At 41.9% G+C, this 18,691-nt stretch overlaps 1 protein-coding gene across 1 annotated transcript; it reads right to left on the bottom strand.

Annotated features, from left to right (window-relative positions):
* Positions 1-1,843: 1,843 nt before the first annotated feature.
* On the bottom strand, positions 1,844-17,618 carry GDPD1 (glycerophosphodiester phosphodiesterase domain containing 1). Its single transcript, XM_069033428.1, has 10 exons — positions 17,226-17,618; positions 12,933-12,975; positions 9,918-10,053; positions 9,267-9,312; positions 8,596-8,714; positions 7,910-7,999; positions 7,051-7,184; positions 6,481-6,540; positions 5,665-5,716; positions 1,844-5,155 (listed from the first exon to the last, which is right to left on the bottom strand). The coding sequence occupies exons 1-10, from the start codon at positions 17,359-17,361 to the stop codon at positions 5,033-5,035; spliced, it is 939 nt and encodes a 312-aa protein (XP_068889529.1). The 5' UTR covers positions 17,362-17,618; the 3' UTR covers positions 1,844-5,032.
* Between the last annotated feature and the right edge of the window lie 1,073 nt (positions 17,619-18,691).

Below are 18,691 nucleotides of genomic sequence, written 5' to 3'. Positions count from 1 at the left end.
ATATCACCATAAAAAAGCCAAAATTTCTTCTTTATGTTCTAACCCCTATGATTTACAAAAATTTGAAGGTTTTTAGGGGTAACAGTGTTTTACCAGCAGCATTTCACTCACTTTTGCAAAATAAAATGCTGGTTGGATTAAATGCTCCTTACTAAAGCTTCAAGCCCCATTTTCACATTTGATTCTGGGTTACAGAGCCTGGCTGCAAACTTTGCAAGCACAGCTTGAGCAGCACCATGAAAACTTTTACTGGGCTGAGCTTTGAGGAAATCTATTGATTTTTTTCTTAAAAAAACCTGAATTTTGGCTCTACAATATTTGACAACTCGGCTTTCAACTGAACAGGATTTTTAATTTCACTATTTGCAAACAGCCATTTTTTGGAGCCTGAGCAGTACAGCTACTGTTTTTCCCTGCTCAGTCTGACATCAGTTTAAACCTTAATTATCATTTAAACAAGAAAAGCCCAGCTGATAAAGCATCACAGCCTGGGGGAAACTTTTGCCATGGCAATACTGAGAGGGGAAGAAATACCAGATCACCCACTGAGGTACTGCCTCAACATCTTGGGAATTAAATGTGTTTAAATCTGAAAAAAATCTCAGTTTCTTGGAATTCCCAAATTTTATCTGCAGCAGGTGTTAATTGCCTTGTAATCAAGATACATCAGGTGATGCTGCCCTTTTTCTTTATTTGTAAAATGGGAATACTTTACATTTTTTAGAGACATGAGGAAGCATCCTTCAGGTGTTTCCATCATTAACAGAATTAGGTTTTTTTCCCCCCAATTTGCAGCATCACTATTTTTGGTCCAACAAGAAACCAGCCAGCATCTCCCAGCGCTTTATCCTGCCCCCAAAATCACCAAGCCATGACTGTGCAGCTGTAAAACTCAACACCTACAGCTCATCCCTCGTTTTCCTTTCCATAGCAATATTCCAGATTTTAGAATTAGGAACTCCCCCTCCCATAAATCCAGTTTAATAAACCGATGGCAAAACTCAAAATCTGGGACCGAACGAGCATTTCTTTTTAATCCAGCTCTGCACTGCGGGTTCCTCATCCCGCTCTGGGAATCTCAGGGTGGAAGAGGGATCCCTATGGAAATCCATCGGGAATGTGCGGGCTGTGGCGGCCTCCCGCGGCAGGAGCGAGCACGGGCCGGAGATTCTGATTTACTCAGCTTTCCTACCAAAATTCATCCCTTCTCCAGGGGGACACTGGGAATTCCAGGGGCAAACCGGAGTAAAAAAAAATATCCTGAAAATTCCTTAAAATAATCGGCACCTCGAGCCTTCTTGCTTTGGATAAAGTGCTGGGAATTGTTCTGAATATTCTGTTTGAGCTGAAGATTTATGACAGTTTACAGCACCTGAAGTGAAGAGTTCAAAGACTCTTTAATGTCCCCCAGTTCCCTATTCTGCTTTACCAGACATTTAGGATGTATTTTAAGAAATCAAACAGCATCCAGAGACATCTGGAGAATCCTTTCAAAGTTACTAAACACTGTAACATACAGTGAAAACCCTTTCAAAGTTACTAAACACCGTAACATACAAACCCCTACTTCACCTCTCTCACCTAAATATGAACCCTCAAGGTTTTAAAATTACACTTGACCTTAAAACCTAGTATTTAATGTAATTTAATGACAACCCAGTAGGAAAGCTGGAAGTTTACCTCTAGGACAAGAGGAAATGTTATCCTGCTGATCATCAGAAAGGACAGCAACTTGCTGCAAGTGGAATTCCTGTGGAATACAAACTCAAACCAACTACACTGTAAACACAAAATCAGTCTCAGAAATTAGGTTTTTAGGGAAAGAAGTCACAGCTAACAAACATTCAGTTTTAGATCTTTTATGAGCAAAGATGTTTTAATGTGCCACATTTCAAAAGCATCAAATCTTTCTTCACATGAAAAGAAAAATCACTTCATAGCTTTGGAGCTAGAGAGTTCCACGAGACTTTCTGCAAATTAAAAGTGCATGAAATACATGCATCATCCTTCATACATAAAATAGTCTGCAACAGGGTTGAGAACACAGTGTTAAAACAATAGTTAAGAGTTAAAAGTACCTGAAAAGAATCTCTCCTCAGAGAGAGATTAACTGAACATCCTCCTGGACAGTTGTGCAAGTTCTCAACAAAAGCTTTTCTGTACAAGTGGTTAAAAAAAAAAAAAAAATCACACAGCGAGTTCTGGAATATTCAAAACAAGGATTTGATACAACAAATGTTTTACAGTTACCCCAATTCCATGTTATTTTGTTACAAACAGTTATCATGGCCTAAGCCCTGTGCATTGGTGCTGGGATTCATCCATGGCACATTGTCTGTCTCAAGAGATCAAACTTGAGCTCCTCTACTAAAGCCCAAACAGGTGAACGAATAAATCCAGCAACCTTTCCAGCACTGGACCCTTTTCCCCTCCCAATCAAATTTCAGATATTGAGCAGCAGATTTATCCAAGAGAGGTCAGTGTATAAACAGCACAGTCAGAAGCTACATCAGATGTAGTAACACTGGGGGTCTGACAAAAACGTGGTTGAAAAATGTGTTGAGAATCTTAGAAGGCAAAAATTTCCATCTCTACTACTACAGAGAGAATAAAAATATTAAAATTAAATATAAACCACTGTCACTTCAGTACCTGTGTTTTGTCATTCAATATAGAATAATGGAAAACTATTTATTGAGTGGTGAGGGAAACTTGAGACAAACTCAGAGATCAAAACTGGTATTTTAAAACTTAGCTCTTCCTAACAAAACAGAAAAGTTTTGTATAGCTAACCCAAACAGAAAAGTTTTAATGTATAAGAGCTATTTGATGGTATTCTCTAAAACCAGAATTGTATTTGCATCTTAATATCGGTGCATGTGTCAAAAATTCAATAGCAATAAAATTGAGTTTATAAAAACCACATTGCATAAAAACTATCTGGAGCTACAAACAGGTAATAACCCAGGATTAGGACAGAAAGGTGAAATTTTTAAATTTACTTACTGAGCTGCATGTGAAACATCTTCTGTAACTATTCTGTGACTTCTAAAAAGCAGGCAAGAGCTGTGACTTGACTGATTATTATTAGCACTTATGTGACCAGACAGAACTGGTCTGAAAGGGAAACAGAAAGCTTAGTACCTAATAAATAATTTCATCCTTTTCCCCCCATGAACAGTTAGGAAGTTACATTTTCCTCTCTTCCATTCAATAAGCAACAAGGCTGATTAAATTAGGAGGAAATTGAATCTGCAGTCATCTTCACCAGGCAGATATTCAAAAGGACAACATTAACTCATTTGCCCCCATCACCACATGTTCCCTTGAATCCTAAATGCAGTAGTTTTTTTCCATTTCAGACAGACATATTCCTCAGAAAGGAACTGGGGTGCAGAAACAAACACCCTCCATGAAGATGGATCTGGCAATTTCACAGCCTCCTGACAGGCAGTGGAACAGCAAAGATGCTCCACAATCATAAATATGGCACAGCAGCCAGGGGGGTGAAACAACAACCCTCCCAAATCTGAGCTACCGAGGGGAAAAAAATTACTTAAAAATCAGTTTTTAGCACAGTGGGTGCACCTTGCAGTAAATACACACTGGCTACTGTGTTTATTATTAAGTTTATCATTTTCACATGAAACTCCTTCAAGAAGCTGAACAAAACTCTTGTTTAGAGAGAGCATCTGATGATTCAGTGACTGAGCTCTATACAGTGGGTGTAATTAAGCCACAGTAATCAAACTCCTCCTGAACTCCCAACCATGACATGAGCACACCAAGGCACATGGGCACTGCAGGCTCCAACCTGTCTTGACACATGGATAACTCCTGATCACAAGGACAGAACAGCATGGGAAGCTTCTAGAAATACCTTCCTGCCTAACCCCATTCCATCACACCTGGGGTTTCCAGGCTTTTGCCAGTTATTTCCATGTCCATGCACATAAACTTAATGGATATTGAATGGATTTTTGTGGAGAGAAAAGACTAAAGTCTACACACATTCTAGATTGACACTTCCTCCCTTTATAATATACATATAGATCTACTTTGGGTGAATTCATTTAATAGGAACATTTTCATTTGTCCTTAAAACTCCTGACCAAATTTAAGTCTTCTTTGGTCCCTCACCCTAGAAACAACTTCCTGTTGTTCAAGAACCACAAATGTGCAAAAGACTTTTAGGACACTGTGAAAAGGCTATTTCAAAGTGAGTGCAACCTGTAATAAGTGCAATTTTCCATCCTGGAAATCCAGCTACTGCCATGCCAAGGTGGCCTGACAGGCAGGCCAGAACCAGGGGCAAGCCAGGAGCCTGCAGTGGAACTCAGTGTCAAACCCAGATCCTGATGTAAATCCTGGACCAACAAGCCACAGTGTTGCCATCACCTCAGGAAGGGTCTAAATCCAATTCCAACTCAAAGTCAACATTCCTGTCAGTGAGAATAATGGAGTCAATTTATACTGAGTTAATTTTGGCTAAAAAGTGACCACCTTCACTGAGTACACTTCACTACCTGGCCAGCCACAGGGTCTGCTTTGCTATTTCTCCTGTGCCTCTTTTTCTATTTTTTTTTCTTCCTCTAGAAGTTATCTGAAATCTAAAAGCAACACAAGAAATGCAAACACACAGGCTACACTTTCAGAAATTCTTCAGTTTCTGCTCACTAGACTATAACTGGAATAACTGACATGTCTTGACAGCTGCTTAGGAACACTTGTGACAGGTGAGATAATGCTTATTATCTACAGGTACCTTATCGGGCAACTTTCTCCCTAATCATCACCATTTGTGAAGTGTCCTGTTGCTAAATGAGCTATTTACAAATGTAAACTATGTAATTAAAGTTTTAAAATAAATAGACAACCTTTACATTAGGTAGTGACTTGACAAGATAACAGATCATCAATTATATCTTTCCAACAAAAATGATCTCTGCATGCTGCCCTCAATTATTTTTTTTAATGAGGAAAATCCTTGGCTCACAATCTGTTCTGGAAGGACTTTCTCAGTTTTCCTCCTTTATGCTGGGTAATTATGTAAGAACTCCTTCAGTTTTGTTGGATAGTCTGTCATCACTCCAGTAGCTCCAAGATCAAATGCTCTCTTGTATTCTTGCTCTTCATTCAGTACCCAAATGTACACCTATGAAATGGGATAAAAGAACCAAGTTATTACAGGAAACAGTTTTTTTAAAAGGTGACTTTTGACCCAAATTGTTTTATCTGAGGGAGATGCTGCTGCATACAAACATACCCAACTTTTCCTCCTCACCTTCCAAAAGGGACATTTTTTATTGGTGACTCCAACTCCACTACCTGAGACTTCAGATCCTTCTAAAAGTCAAAATGTTATTTTGTGAAAGCCCCACAACAGATAACCAGTTTTGCATATTTTATAGGCTTAAGTGTAAAGTGGGGGGAAAAAAATCCCTAAACTTAAAGAACTTCAACAGAAAAAAATCTTTTTCCAAATGCACAAATCTTCCTTTGCAATCAGAGCACTGCAAATATAACAGCAGCAGCTTTTGCTTAGGAACTAAACAGCAACTTACAGTCCCAGAAACACAAAGAACATGCTGGGGGGAACAGGAACCCCTTTTAAGGCTGTGTCTGTCTGGTTTGAATTCTCACTTTAGCTTTGCCCTACTGTACCTGGATGCCCCGAGCCGTGAGATGGTCAAACAGTGCCTTCCTCATCAGCAGCCTGGGGAAGGAGTGGGAGATTAATTAACAACTTCAAGTATATATGGAGTTTTCAGTGTCTGTTGATGTCCTGCAATGAAGTTCCCATAAAGTGTGTAGAGTCAATGTTTTCCACAAGAGAAAGCTAAATCTAGGAAACTCCTAGTTTAAGCAACTCAAGTATTAACTCTGCTGAAGATCAAATCCAGCAGCTAAATCCTTCATCCTAAAGGCACCTTATACCATGTCTGATGAACCAAGCACTCTGCTTTCAGGAGAGATTTTATCCTTCAAAAGACATGAAAATATCCTGGCCACTGGAGAAATTAAACTAACAGATGTCAGAGACAGGAGCAAGAGCCAGGAGACACTGCAGTCACTGAAAACCTATGACTAAATTCCCTCTGAAGCACAGATATTCTTAAAATGCAAAGTGCTCCTTGTAAGGCAAACAGTGTCTCTCCTCTGACAACACTGTGGAACAGTCACATCCATGAAATCTGCATTCTGCATTTAACTGCATGCTAATTAGCTGAGCACACTTAAGGACAGAAGCTTCACAGACAATTGGAATAATGCCCACTGTTACTGCACCTTCAGTGTATGGAAAATAAAAAGCATAAAGCACACCTACGTAAGATTTGAATATGATTTATCCTGCACTGACAAAAAAACCCTGGAAAAATATGATGCATAGATGTAGAAATAGCTTATCTTAGTTGCTTGAGTCAACTGTTAATCTAAAGGCAAAATATAAATAAAAATATAATCAGATGAAAATCTTACGTGTCAGCCAGCCAGATAATAAATTTCTGGCTTCTTGACATCTTCTCTGGTTCTTTCAGCCTGTTGAGGAAAAAGAAACCAAAGATTACCAGAGCACAGATTAAAATCTTAGTTGAGATGTTCCTACAAAAGGAACATGAGGAATTAATCTTGCTCAAATTAGAGCAGTAATTTCACTGCTCAAGACAGTGACTTAGAATTGGGTTATACAAGAGAAGTGAGCTACATTTAAGAAAAGCAGCAGAGATGAGAATTCTGCAGCACTTTGAGTGAAGAATGAGAAAGATTGTGAAATCTCATATCCATCCTACTGCTGACTTGTCTTCTGGCCCTATCAGACTAATTTGTTCTCAAGAAAAGAGGAGAAAAGAGCAAGCATTAGTTGTAAGTACAGAACTGCTGTGTATTACCAGGCACAGAATTCCCTCAGGAATATCCAGAAGTGCCTAAACCAACAGAAAAGCAACCTCAGCCCAAGGACACCAACAAAACCAGTGCTCAGGGAGGCATCATGGTTCACCTGCTTTACACTGATGCCAGTGCAGCACCCACTGATGGGCTGTAACTCACTTGAGGATGATGGAAGGCATGGGAATCTCAAAGAATTCCTCCTTGAAGGGAATGAATGGCAGCAGACCAGTGTAGAACAGGCCAAGAAGCAGGAGGACACGCTGGGCACAGAAGATGATGGGAATGTCAGAGTTCTGCAGGAAGCAGGGAAGAGATTCTCAGTTATCTTGGTAGTTTTTGAGTCTGCTGCAATTAGATTTACTCATCAATGCATGTCTGAAGTTCAGCCTAAGATTAAGCTGCTTTATATGAATAAACCTGACTGCTCTTTAGGTAGGAAATGGGGTGTTGTCCTGCACAGATAAATTGAAATAATCATCTAGACTGAACTATCAACAAGATGAATTTCACCCAGGTGCATAACTCCCTTGGACTTATAAGCACAGTTTTAATTTAATTCTAAATTGTAAAATTCATCAGCACAAAAAGGAGTTTGAGAATTATAGCTGTGAAACAACAGCTTTATGCTGATGCAACTGTGTCCACTAGTGGCCACATCCATTATTTTCATGCAAAGAAACAGACAATAAGCAATCCTTGGAAAAACTGCTTTTTATCAGATGAATGATGTGCAAAAGAGGCTCTAAGAACCCCTGGCATAAAATTACAATGTCCTATATTTCATAAAACAAGAATAAAGCATGAGTAAGCGTAATTCCTCAAGTATTTTATGGCAGGGTAGAGGAGTGTTAACTGTGCTTGTCTTACTTTAGCAGTATGGCAAGCAGAATACAATCTGAGCACAGAATTTCTCACCACAAGTAGGAGCCTGGCCTAGCTGGTTAAATCTTGATTTGCAGGGTGCTTTTCTGTAGGTTTTGTCAGCACAGTAACAAAGCTTAGCTGGACTCAGCCTTACCTCCTTGAAGCACTTAGATACAATCTCATAATTGACATTCCCCCACACGGTCAGATGCTCTCTCTTGTACTGACTCACCAGCTCTGAGACCTGCAGCACAGAAAGCACAACTCTCACATGGAGTCACTGGAAATTAAGTGCAGCATTACTGAACTGGAACTCTACTGGCTTTGGAGATCATTATAGAAGAGTTCTCTACTCTCTCCCATCATAAAGTGGTTGTGGTGCTTTGATGGGAAATAAACAGGTGTTCAGGACAATGAAAAAAGACCATTAGACCTCCAAAAAACCATAAAGAATTCAAGAAACCTAAATGACAAAACAGCATTTGCTGGAAAGATTTCCTTCTCTGTGCTGAACACATCTACACAATAACATCATGTTTTTATGTTGTTTTGGGGAGCAACAGTCCCTAAGAACATCCTCCCCATGAAGTACAATCCAAACATGTCTCCTTTCTCACCCAGATGAAGGGTCCTAAAGAGCTTTTACTGACTATCTTGCACAAGATCCCTTCTCTGTCTCCTTTATTACCTCACACACAGAGCAAGACCCAACATGTGAAGGGTGAAGCAGTCCAAGAACAGATCTTGGTATCACAGACTGCCACAAGTCCAAAAAACTTTTGGAATATCAGCATCATTCCACTGCTTTCACTCTCAGATCAGCAGAGATTCTCATGGTACCTTTTTGATCAACACGTTGTTGTTCATTTTGATGTCAATGTTGACAGGAGTTTCTGGAAATGCCTCAAACACCTCTTGCAGGAGTGGGATACGATTGTCCTTCCCCTCACACTGACATTCTGGGCAAACAAGAAACTTGTCACTGCTGTGGCCATTTTTAACAAACCACAGATAAAACCAGAAATGTCAGAGCACTCATTAACTTAAAACCTTTTATAAAGTTCCTAGGATTATCACGTTTTTAAACAAAAAAATTACTTCATTCAGCTGTAATTAACTATGACAAGCTCATTTCCATAATGAAAATGCCCTGAGCATGTTGCATATTCATGTTTTAACTTCATGAAATTCACTCATTATTTAGCAACAGTAGGAGTGCAGGCAAAGTTAAAATCCTGAAATAGCAAACACAGGCTCAGTTACCACACACCAAATGCAACAAGATAAATATGAAAAAGACCAAATAAGAACAAAATTTCCTTCTGAACTCTAAGTCATACCTACAGTAACTACTGTACTGGTTTCCACAGCCAGGACTATATTTTTCTTTTGAAACTTCTCTTATCATGATATTGAGAGAAGCAAATGCACTTTTCTACTCCCTTTGCCAAAGCAGGAAACAGCCACACTACAAAATGGAAAAGTGAAACAGCAAGAGACAAACATCTCACCTTTCTGAAATGTGACATCCAACTTGCAGAGATAAGGTGGAAGTTCCTTAAAAACAAAGAGAAATGGAACATTAATTCACATGCACGGATATCATCATGACCCTCCTCCAATAAGGCAAAAAAAAATCATAATTCATAAGCCACTTACCTTTAAAGTCTTTTCACCCACGAAAGTGATTTAGTAGCACCACTTTCAGTATTAACTGAACTATTTGGCATTGTTAGATTTTTGTCACCTGTAGTTGAATAAGGCAAAACATTCCCAGATGCCTGAGAATTCTGAAAATTCCAGTGTCAAGGCAGGAGGGAATCATCTCCCAGTTTTCCCACTAAGAAGCTGGTCACACCAGGAAGAGCTTGTTGATTAACCTTCCTCTGTCATCAGTGTGGCAAAACATCCCAGCTCCAGAGCCATTCATCCAGCCTGATACTGGAGGAGTTAATCACCCTTTGGAATGTGCCAGGTTTGATCCCCTGACTGCCCAGGGAGTTTAGTGAACTTTGGGGGTGGTTTGTTTGGTTTTTTTATTAAGATGAATCCTCCCCTTTGGTTTTGGGCACCAGGCACACACAGACATGCACGCAGCCCGCTGCCCACCCCACAAATGCATTTTTCAACACCCCCCAGAGCCCATTTTCTCCTCAACTCACCGAGTATTTGAGGTCAGATATGTTGACATCAACTCCTGTTGATCTCTTCAGGTTCTCATCATGGGACACAACCACTTGCTCATCTTTTGTCAGGTGACAATCCAGCTCCAACATGTCTGTCCCCAAATTAACTGCGCTGCAAGGAAAGTCTGCCTTGAACCACTCGAGCTCTTTGTGCAGCTCCAAACCCAACACATTCCATAAACTAATCCCACTGCAAGTACTTTGGATGCTTTATGGTGCAAGGAATCCTCACAATCGTGCTGCAGAGCAAGGAGCAAACAACTCTGCTGCAGTGGGAAGCTGACACAAGAATAAAAAACATCTCATGAAGCAGAGATGGGATTTTTGGCTCTGTCTCCCATAGGAATCAGGAAGCAAACCTATGGCTTGCAGCCTGCCACCCCAGGATTGAGAAACCTACTCCTAAAGGACTGGTTGAAGGTTTGGAGTGGGGTGTTTATTTGCAGCAGCACATCTGCCCACTGGAGGAAGTGAGGTTTTGAAAAAAAGTAATCAAATTTGCAGTAAGAAACAAAAAAATGACACGGATGTGAAAGCTGGGTTTTTGTTTTTTTTTTTACTTGATTTACATTAATCAGGAAGGGATGGATCAGGAAATTAGCAGTGGGGCTTTCAGGCTTTTGGCTTTCTTTTGGGCAGCAAAACAACCTTAAGAAATTATTATTTTAATGAAAATTTTTCATTTAAATTGAAAAAGAAATAAACCACTAAACATCCAGTCATATTTTGCAAAGCAAAGTAGCTATTCCTGTTCCAACACACTTCTTTGAAAAGCTCTACTCCAATCCCAAATCCATTCCATAGGAGTTTAGCTCACACGAGTAAAGAAAGCAGAAAGTGACAATGACATTGATGAAAAACAAGTACAAGAAACCTGACACCAGAATAAAAAAGAAGCTTTACTGCAATGAGCAGTGAATTGCTCATTTAATTAGAAAAGAGGTGTCATTCCAGCAGACAGATAGAAGTCTGAACTCTTCCTTCAAAACCTTCTTTTTATCCATCTCTGAGCAAACCTACACCACCTGTGAGTTGTGCCTACCTGACACTCAAAGCTCTGTAAATTCAGTAACAGCTTTTTCCTTACGGGCTTTATTGGCTGCTGAACACAGGCCATGAACATCCACAAATGCAGTAACAAACCAAAAAAAACTACCAGAACATACTCCCCAAAGTGTTTAACACAATTTCTGGTCCAGCTGGGATAATGATCAAGGAGGGCTGTCAAATTAAAGCCAATTTGTGAACTGTTCTCCAGTGCTGTTAATTAAGAATTAGGAGAGGAACAAAATCCTGTTACATATGGAAGAATCACAGGCTGTACTGGGTGATTTTTTTTCTCCTGAGGGAAAGCATCTCCAAATCTGCCACAGGAGATTTGCCAAATTTGTAGATGTTCCCATGTAGTACCAGGTTTTATCATTTCAACAGCAAATTTTATTAGCAATATTTCTTGCTTAAGAAAGTCAGGGCTGACGTTGCATGGAAAAGGGAGAACAACAACTTTCCTTGTTAACAAATTTGAGACTCTGCCAGGCCCTTACGAGCAGCTCACTGCTAAATAAGCTTCCTCAAGTGCTGAGCCTTCCCAGCTGGAAATCAGTTTGCTCTGTCAAATTCACACTGCTCCAGAGAAGGCTCCAGACTCAGAACATCGTTGTGGATTCAGATCCAACTGCTCCAGAACTCAAGATGTGAGGCAGACTCACATTTGCAAATGAGGATGAGAATGCTCTTGCTTAAAAGCTGTTATTTTATAATCTAAAACCACCACAAAAGCATTTAAATATGGTAGAACAAGATTACAGCCCCCCCATCTATTATGCACTTTACCTAAATAAAGAAAACAAATCAAAATATTGTCATTGGTACAAAAAGCTTGTAATTTCTGTCCAGAATATTTGTAAATTAAGCAGTACAGAAACAAGGCCTCATCCCCCTATACACACACTGTCTTCTGGATTCAACTACAGCAACAACCAATATTCCTGCTTGTGCAAACCTGCAGGAACAGCTCCTGCAGGCACACCCTGCTTGGCTTCACACCGAATCTGATGGATTATAAACTGATCAGCTCATACCAGCTGTTTGAGCCAATCTTGATAAATTTTCACCAACTAGATCAGCGATCTTCTACCCCCATTCCTTTTGCTACCTCACTCATGGAGACAGGAATGAGCAAATGCGAAGGACAAAGCCTTTTTACCCCTTCCCAGAAGGGGCCAGAAGAGTTTCCATTGCCTTGAAAAAAAGCAGGCCAGCAGAAAAAAAAAAACCAAAAAGCCACACAAAACTACACTGAGCTTCCATGGAGATGGAAAATAGCGCAGTGCTTTCTTTTATTTGGTTGGGAAAGCTGGCACCCCTCAGGCTGCAGGGAAACAGCAAACTGGTGAGGCTCCAGAGCACAAAGCAAATTAGAAAAATCCCAAACAAGACAAAGAGGAGCCCACATAATGGGGTCCCTTCTCAGCAGCAGCTGGAGTTTCAGATATGCTTCTTTTCCAAATGCCTTTAAGAACCTTGTTAAAATTCACTACTTAAATGCTGGAGGCTTAAAAGGCTTTCTGGTCCCAACCCCATTCTAAACCCATGGGTAAGAGGCTTTCACACATTTCGTGACTGCAGCGTGTGTGCAGGGAAAAAAACAAACAGCAGCATTTTTAGCTTTATAATGATAAATAAATTAATAGAAGTAATCACCATTAAGTACAGTATTGTTTCTGTTTTATTGGCTAACACAGATCGGACCTGAGGGGTTTGTTTCCATTTGTTCTTGTGCACAGACCATAATTTGTGGTATCTCAACTCCTTCTGGTGAAACTGGAGTGGATGTTTGGCAATCCATGAGTCATCCAGAGGAGAGCTGACTTTCAGAAACAGGACACTGTAACCCCAAAGAACTGATGAAATCCCACCTCCCTTGATTGCTGCACTCGATAAAGACACTGAGAACACCTAATTTAGGCATTCCCATCCTTTTGTACTCACTGGTGAAAGGCTGCCATTGTGTTCTCCAGGTTCTCTCCAGCACCTGCAGAAATAACAAAAACAAAACTTACACAAAATCCTTTTCCTCCCCCCAATCCCACTGAAAATAGATTTTAAAAGTAACAGAATTTAAAATGTACTTATTTTGAGAAATGAGTATGAAGCTCAAGGCAGAAGTCCCTGTTGCCACCAACCTACTGGAGAGACACGACATTCTCCAGGTAGAATGACTTTAGAAAAGAACTTATCTTGGATTTGTTTAACACTTTGAATAGTCAAAACAAAGTGTTTACTTTACCAGAGGTATAGCTAAGAAAATAAGCCCCACATACACAGTATATGCAAAAATCTATTTAAGAGTTGGTGGGACAAGTAATGAGAAAAAAACACAAACAAAAAACTATGAATAAAAGCACCCAAGACACTCTAAAACTGACACTCCCTAAATGTATACCCTAGCTGATGCTCAAAGAGGTGACAACCTCTTTTTTCAGTACAAGGATATTCCCCAGCAGCACAGATCTGTCAATAAAGGTTTGTGCTGCTGGAAAAAGGAGGTCTCACACATGAGGAATGAAACACACATCAATTTTAGTTCAGAAATGAAAGGACAAGCAAGTTTAATTTTCTCTCGGGCAAGAGTAAACTCTGCAACTCCTAAGACAGCATTCTCTGCAAAAAAAAATCTTTAAAAATCAGTCTGATTAGGGACTGGAAAAGGTTGTGCCTTCTCCCTACCTCAGAAATAGGCAATATTATAGACTGAAAAACAAAACAACCTCAGGAAGATACATGTGCTGATGAAGATATCTATGCAAATTTTAACTGCTCTTTGACAGTAATGAATGACAGGCTTTGTAAACAGCAATTATAAGAGCTTCAATTAAGGCCTTGCCTATTAACAAGGCCTCACCAGGACATGCTTACCTAAACCTGTGTTCAGTTAATTAAAGCAATGCACAGCTACCAATTTAAAATTGTTGTTCTCAGGTAGGTTTACAAAATGAAAGACTTAACTGAGAACCATGATGACAAAAATCTGCAGGGTTTAATGTAAAGCAATATGATGAGTCCACAGCAGCTTCTCTGATCAGACATTCACCAACATTTTATGGGATTTGATTGCAGAACTAGGAATTGGCTGAGTGGCAAAAGTGAACCAAGGGACAAAGGAGAGCACGAGAAGCTCATGGTATCCATCTGCTGTTTGCCTAACAAATGGGACACCCCTGCACAGGACCTGGCTGATTAGTTACAAATTAACTGCAATAATAATTAAGGTTTTTAGATAACTGATCAGCTGTGGCAATACAGCCCATACATCCTGAACGGTGAGGGAAGGGCAAAAACACCTGAGTCAGGTCTTCAATTTGTGAACGAAGCAAGAGTATCCTAACATTCCTGGGCAGAAAGTTCCAAACATAAAACTTTTAAGTGGCTGATCTAACAAATCACATGTCAGGGAGGAGGTCAAGAGCCAGGGATGGTGAGTCAAACGCCTGACTTGTAGCATTTGGGGGAAATAAGGAACAAAGTTGAGAGGTCAGCTGAAACAAGAATTCTAAATCAGCAACCACACGCAGAAAAGGGAACCACACAAGTTATTTGATCCAAGTAATTTTGTCCCTTGAAAAGTGAGAAGGCTGGGCTGACCAAAGGGCTTCTGACACTTCCTCAAACGCTCCTCCAGCTTCATGTGCTGTTGCATTCCCTACGTGGAACTGACCTTTCCCAGCCAAAATGGGCACATCCAGACATTGTGAGGGCACGTGTGCACTCTGAAAGCATCACCACGGCCAAGAGAGAGCCAACACCAAGCACTAGCTCAAGGAGATGACACTCAGAAGTTTTTGGGGCCAGCAGGTCAAGGGAGGTAGTCATTGCCCTCTGCTCAGCACTGGTGAAACCACACCTGGAGCACCACATCCAGTTCTGGGCTCCAAAGCACAAGACTGATATGGATCTACTGGAGTAAGCCCAAGGAAGGGCTGTGAAAATTAAGGGATGAGATATTCTTGTGTACAATGAGAGGCTGAGGGTGCTGGAATTGTTTTGTCTGGAGAACAGAGGCTGGGAAGGATCCTACACCTGTAAATACTAGATAGGAGGGAGTAAAGAAGACTCAGGCAAACTCTTCTTGGTGGTGCCCAGGGAAAGGATAAGAGGAATGGGAACAAATTTAAATACAGAAAATTCAGTTTATAAATACAAGAAAAAAACACCCTTTTTTATTGCAAGAGTGATCAAACTTTGGAACAGGCTTCCTGGAGAGGTTGTGGAGATTTCATCCCTGGATGTATTCAAAACCTAACTGGACCAGGACTTGCTCTGGTCAGATGAGATGAACTTCAGTTCAGATGATTTTCCAATCTGAACTATTCTCTGTAAAAATCATCATGCCACCCTTTCTCAGAGACCATGCAATCCAGGGCTGCTGCCATTGACAGAGCACTCCAGCACAGAATATCAAGACTTAATAATTGTTCTCAGAAATGACCAATTTTAAAATTATGCAAAATGTAGAAACAACTCAGGGACGATTCTACAAAATGAGGTGAGAAAATTCTTGAACGAAAAAGCAAGTGAAATCAAACCCCTCAGACTTAAAAAACTTCACTGTACAAGGTTTCATCTCAGAGAGGAAAAAGCCAAACAAAGTTAAGCGTTACCTTGATCTCCGAAGTTAATTGGAGTAATGCAATAGGAAACCTGACACTGAGTCTAAAGCTACAGCATGACTAAAGCCCGAGGAGAACTCAAGTCCCACAGGAATTTATGTTACAGGGTAAACACCACGTAAAGCATGAGGTAAGGGTAAAGCATGAGTGATCTTTAGTCTCGGACGAGCAGGAAGCTGCTGCAACGTTCAGGGCTGCGCTGCTGCCTCAGGTGGATTTCACAGGATGCAGAACAATTCACAGACAGTGGACTTTGAATGCCTGAGGAATAATCCTCCCTTAAGTGAGGCTTTCCTGCTGTTCCGATGGAGCTTAGAGCAACTGGCCCAAGCACTCTCATTCGAGGCTTAGGGCTGTGTATCTTAACTAAGTTCCTTGCAAAGGAGTGAGAACAGAAGATTAAGGGGATCATACCAAGTTCCAACAAAGCCACCTGCAAGTTTTTAACCGCTTACAAATAAAAAAAAAAAAAACCAAACAAACCAGGAAATCCTCAAAATTAAGAGCCTTTTCTTTCGTTGAAGGAATAATATACATACCAAGAAACAGATAACATACATATTCCACACCAAAAGGTGCATTTTATGCTATACTTAAGGCTATAATTATAAATAAACTTAAACCGTTGAATAAACTAAATTAAAGAAGTGCCAGGAATAAAATCATTAAGATATCACCTCTAGATTTTTTATTTTGATAATTCAAGGCAGCAGCAGTAGTTAAGGACCACTGGCTAAAACTGTGATCAACCCCTGCATAAACTGGCACTAAGTATGATATTGAAAACTGTTTAAACTCAGCATCAGACATCTCTCCCACAGAATATCGAAAGATACTTTCTAGAAAGCTGCCTATTTTCAAAAATTAGGTGAGGCAGCAGGGGAAAGCACAGAACTGAACTCTACAGGAAAGGAAGACACACCTTGCTGCATTTTCTCCCTCCCAACGCTTTGGAAATGTAGAAGAAACTTTAAAAACCTATTTTAGCTATTTTAGACAGAATCAACATGCCTGACTCTCAAATGGGATCGGTTTTACCAGGGCACTGAGCCATTCACTGTCTGCCTGCAACACCAAGGGGAGCAAGAACAGAGTCACAGCAAATTCTGTTTCCCCTGAACCAGAAACCAAAGCAAACAGGCGGTCACAGGCAAGAAGATTGATCTCTTGTACCTGATCTAAGCAACAGCCAGACGCCCCTCTGGTTGGGGAGAGAAATACCAGGATACAGAATCGTTAGAAGAAAAAAAATATAGACGCGTTTAAAACATCACGCCCCACGCAAAAACCAAAGCTGATTTCGGCTGGCGCGGCTGGACTTCGGAGATTAATTCCGCGCTGAACCGAAGCACTGGTCAGCAGGTGGCACCTAAAATTAGGCTGTGGGAGGAAGGTTTAAAGGGAGCCCGCTGCAAGCCACAGACACCGCGCAGCCCCTCACGACCCTCCCGTGCCCGGGGGGACAGAGCAGCGCCCCGGGGCCGTGAGGGAGCATCGCCCGGGGGCCGCGGAGCCCTGGGCGCCAGGAGCCAGGCGGGGACCATCCCTCAGGAGCGGCTGAGAGCAGGAAAGCTCCCGCATCCCCTCCCCTCCATCCCCGCGCCCCCTCACTCACCGCCGCGGTGCGAGATGTGCCGGCAACGAAAGCGCTGCCGCTTGGGCCGGTGGAGCAGCCCCGGGCACTTGAGGAGGAGAGCGGAGGTGAGGACGTATCCACCCAGCGTGGAGAGCACGTAGAGCGTGGCCGACATCCTGCACCTGTCACCGGCTGCCCCGGCCCGTCCTGCCGCGGTCCGTGTCCCCGTCCCAGCCCGCAGCCGGCTCGCGGCGAGGCGGAGCCGCTGCGGGACCCGGAGGCTCTGAGGCAGCGGAGCCTCTGCGCCCGCGCAGCCGCCCCGGCGCCCGGGGGAGCGCAGCGCGCAGGCGCGGCAGCCCCGCGCCCTTCCCAGCCGGCCGTGAGGGGCTGCCCGCAGCCGCGGCCGCTTCGCAATCGCTGTGGGGGCAAGTTCCAATTACGCTCTTTTGCACCCCACCGCGCCCTCCTGGCCCCCTGCTCGCAGGTGGAGGGATGTGTTTTCCGCACCCCCGTCCAGCGCCCGCCTCACGGGCGGGGCTGGCAGTGTCAAAAAGCATTTCGCAGATGCTGTGGGGAGAATCTTAATTACACGCTTTCGTTTTCCACGTGGCTGTGCCGGCTCCCTCCTCAAAGGTGGAAGGATGCGTTTCCCACACCCAGCTCCTCAGAGATGTCGTATTCCCAACGAAGGGATGTGTTTTCCCCCCCTCAGCGACGTCATATTCCAAAGGGGAGGGATGCGCTTTCCCCACACAGCCCCTCAGAGATCATAGAATCATGGAATGGTTGGGTTGGATCTTTAAAGATCATCTAGTCCGGCCCCTAATGTCGTATTCCGTACAGTAGGGATGCATTTCCCACACCCAGCTCCCCAGAGATGTCATATTCCAAATGCAGGGACGTGTTTTCTTCATCCAGCCCCTCAGCGACGTCGTATTCCAAATGGGAGGGACACTTTTCCCACACCCAGCCCGAGAGATCACAGAATCATGGAATGCTTGGAAAGGATCTCTAAAGACCATCTAACCCAACCCCTAATGTTGTATTCCAAATGAAGGGATGCATTTTCCTCACCCAGCCCCTCAGAGATGTCGTATCTGAGCAGAAACCAGGTCTCAGCTCCGGTCATGCAGTATAATTACTGTACTATAGCAAACTGGCAAATTAAATTTTGTGTGCGTGTTAATTAGAAACAAATATTCTAGAAATTAAATTAGGTCTCAGCATACAGCTGCTGTCACTAATACATCTTACCTCAGTTAAAAGTTGATTTTCTGTGGCTGACTTCTTGGCACCAAGAGTCACTTGATACAGGTGAGCAGCATTTGCTGTTATTACACATCAGAACTGCAGTATCTTTTTTTTTTCTAAAGACAAGATGATTTCTCCCATCATCACATTAAAAGAATCATCTACATACAAATAGCTTGTTCAGAAAAACAGAAAATATTTTGCTCATCACTGCCTCAATATGACAAAGTAAACTCTTGATTTAAGGCAATGCC

This window comes from Aphelocoma coerulescens, chromosome 19, assembly GCF_041296385.1.
Source record: "Aphelocoma coerulescens isolate FSJ_1873_10779 chromosome 19, UR_Acoe_1.0, whole genome shotgun sequence".
Classification (NCBI taxonomy): Eukaryota; Metazoa; Chordata; class Aves; order Passeriformes; family Corvidae; genus Aphelocoma; species Aphelocoma coerulescens.
This window is presented reverse-complemented; position numbering and strand designations above follow the sequence as displayed.

Coding starts and splice junctions, on each gene's coding strand:
- GDPD1 (XM_069033428.1), bottom strand. CDS start 17,361: ATGTCGGCCACGCTCTACGTGCTCTCCACGCTGGGTGGATACGTCCTC. Junction 7,185..7,909: donor TATCTAAGTGCTTCAAGGAG/GTAAGGCTGAGT, acceptor TGCTTCCTGCAG/AACTCTGACATTCCCATCAT. Junction 6,541..7,050: donor ATGCCTTCCATCATCCTCAA/GTGAGTTACAGC, acceptor TTTCCTCAACAG/GCTGAAAGAACCAGAGAAGA.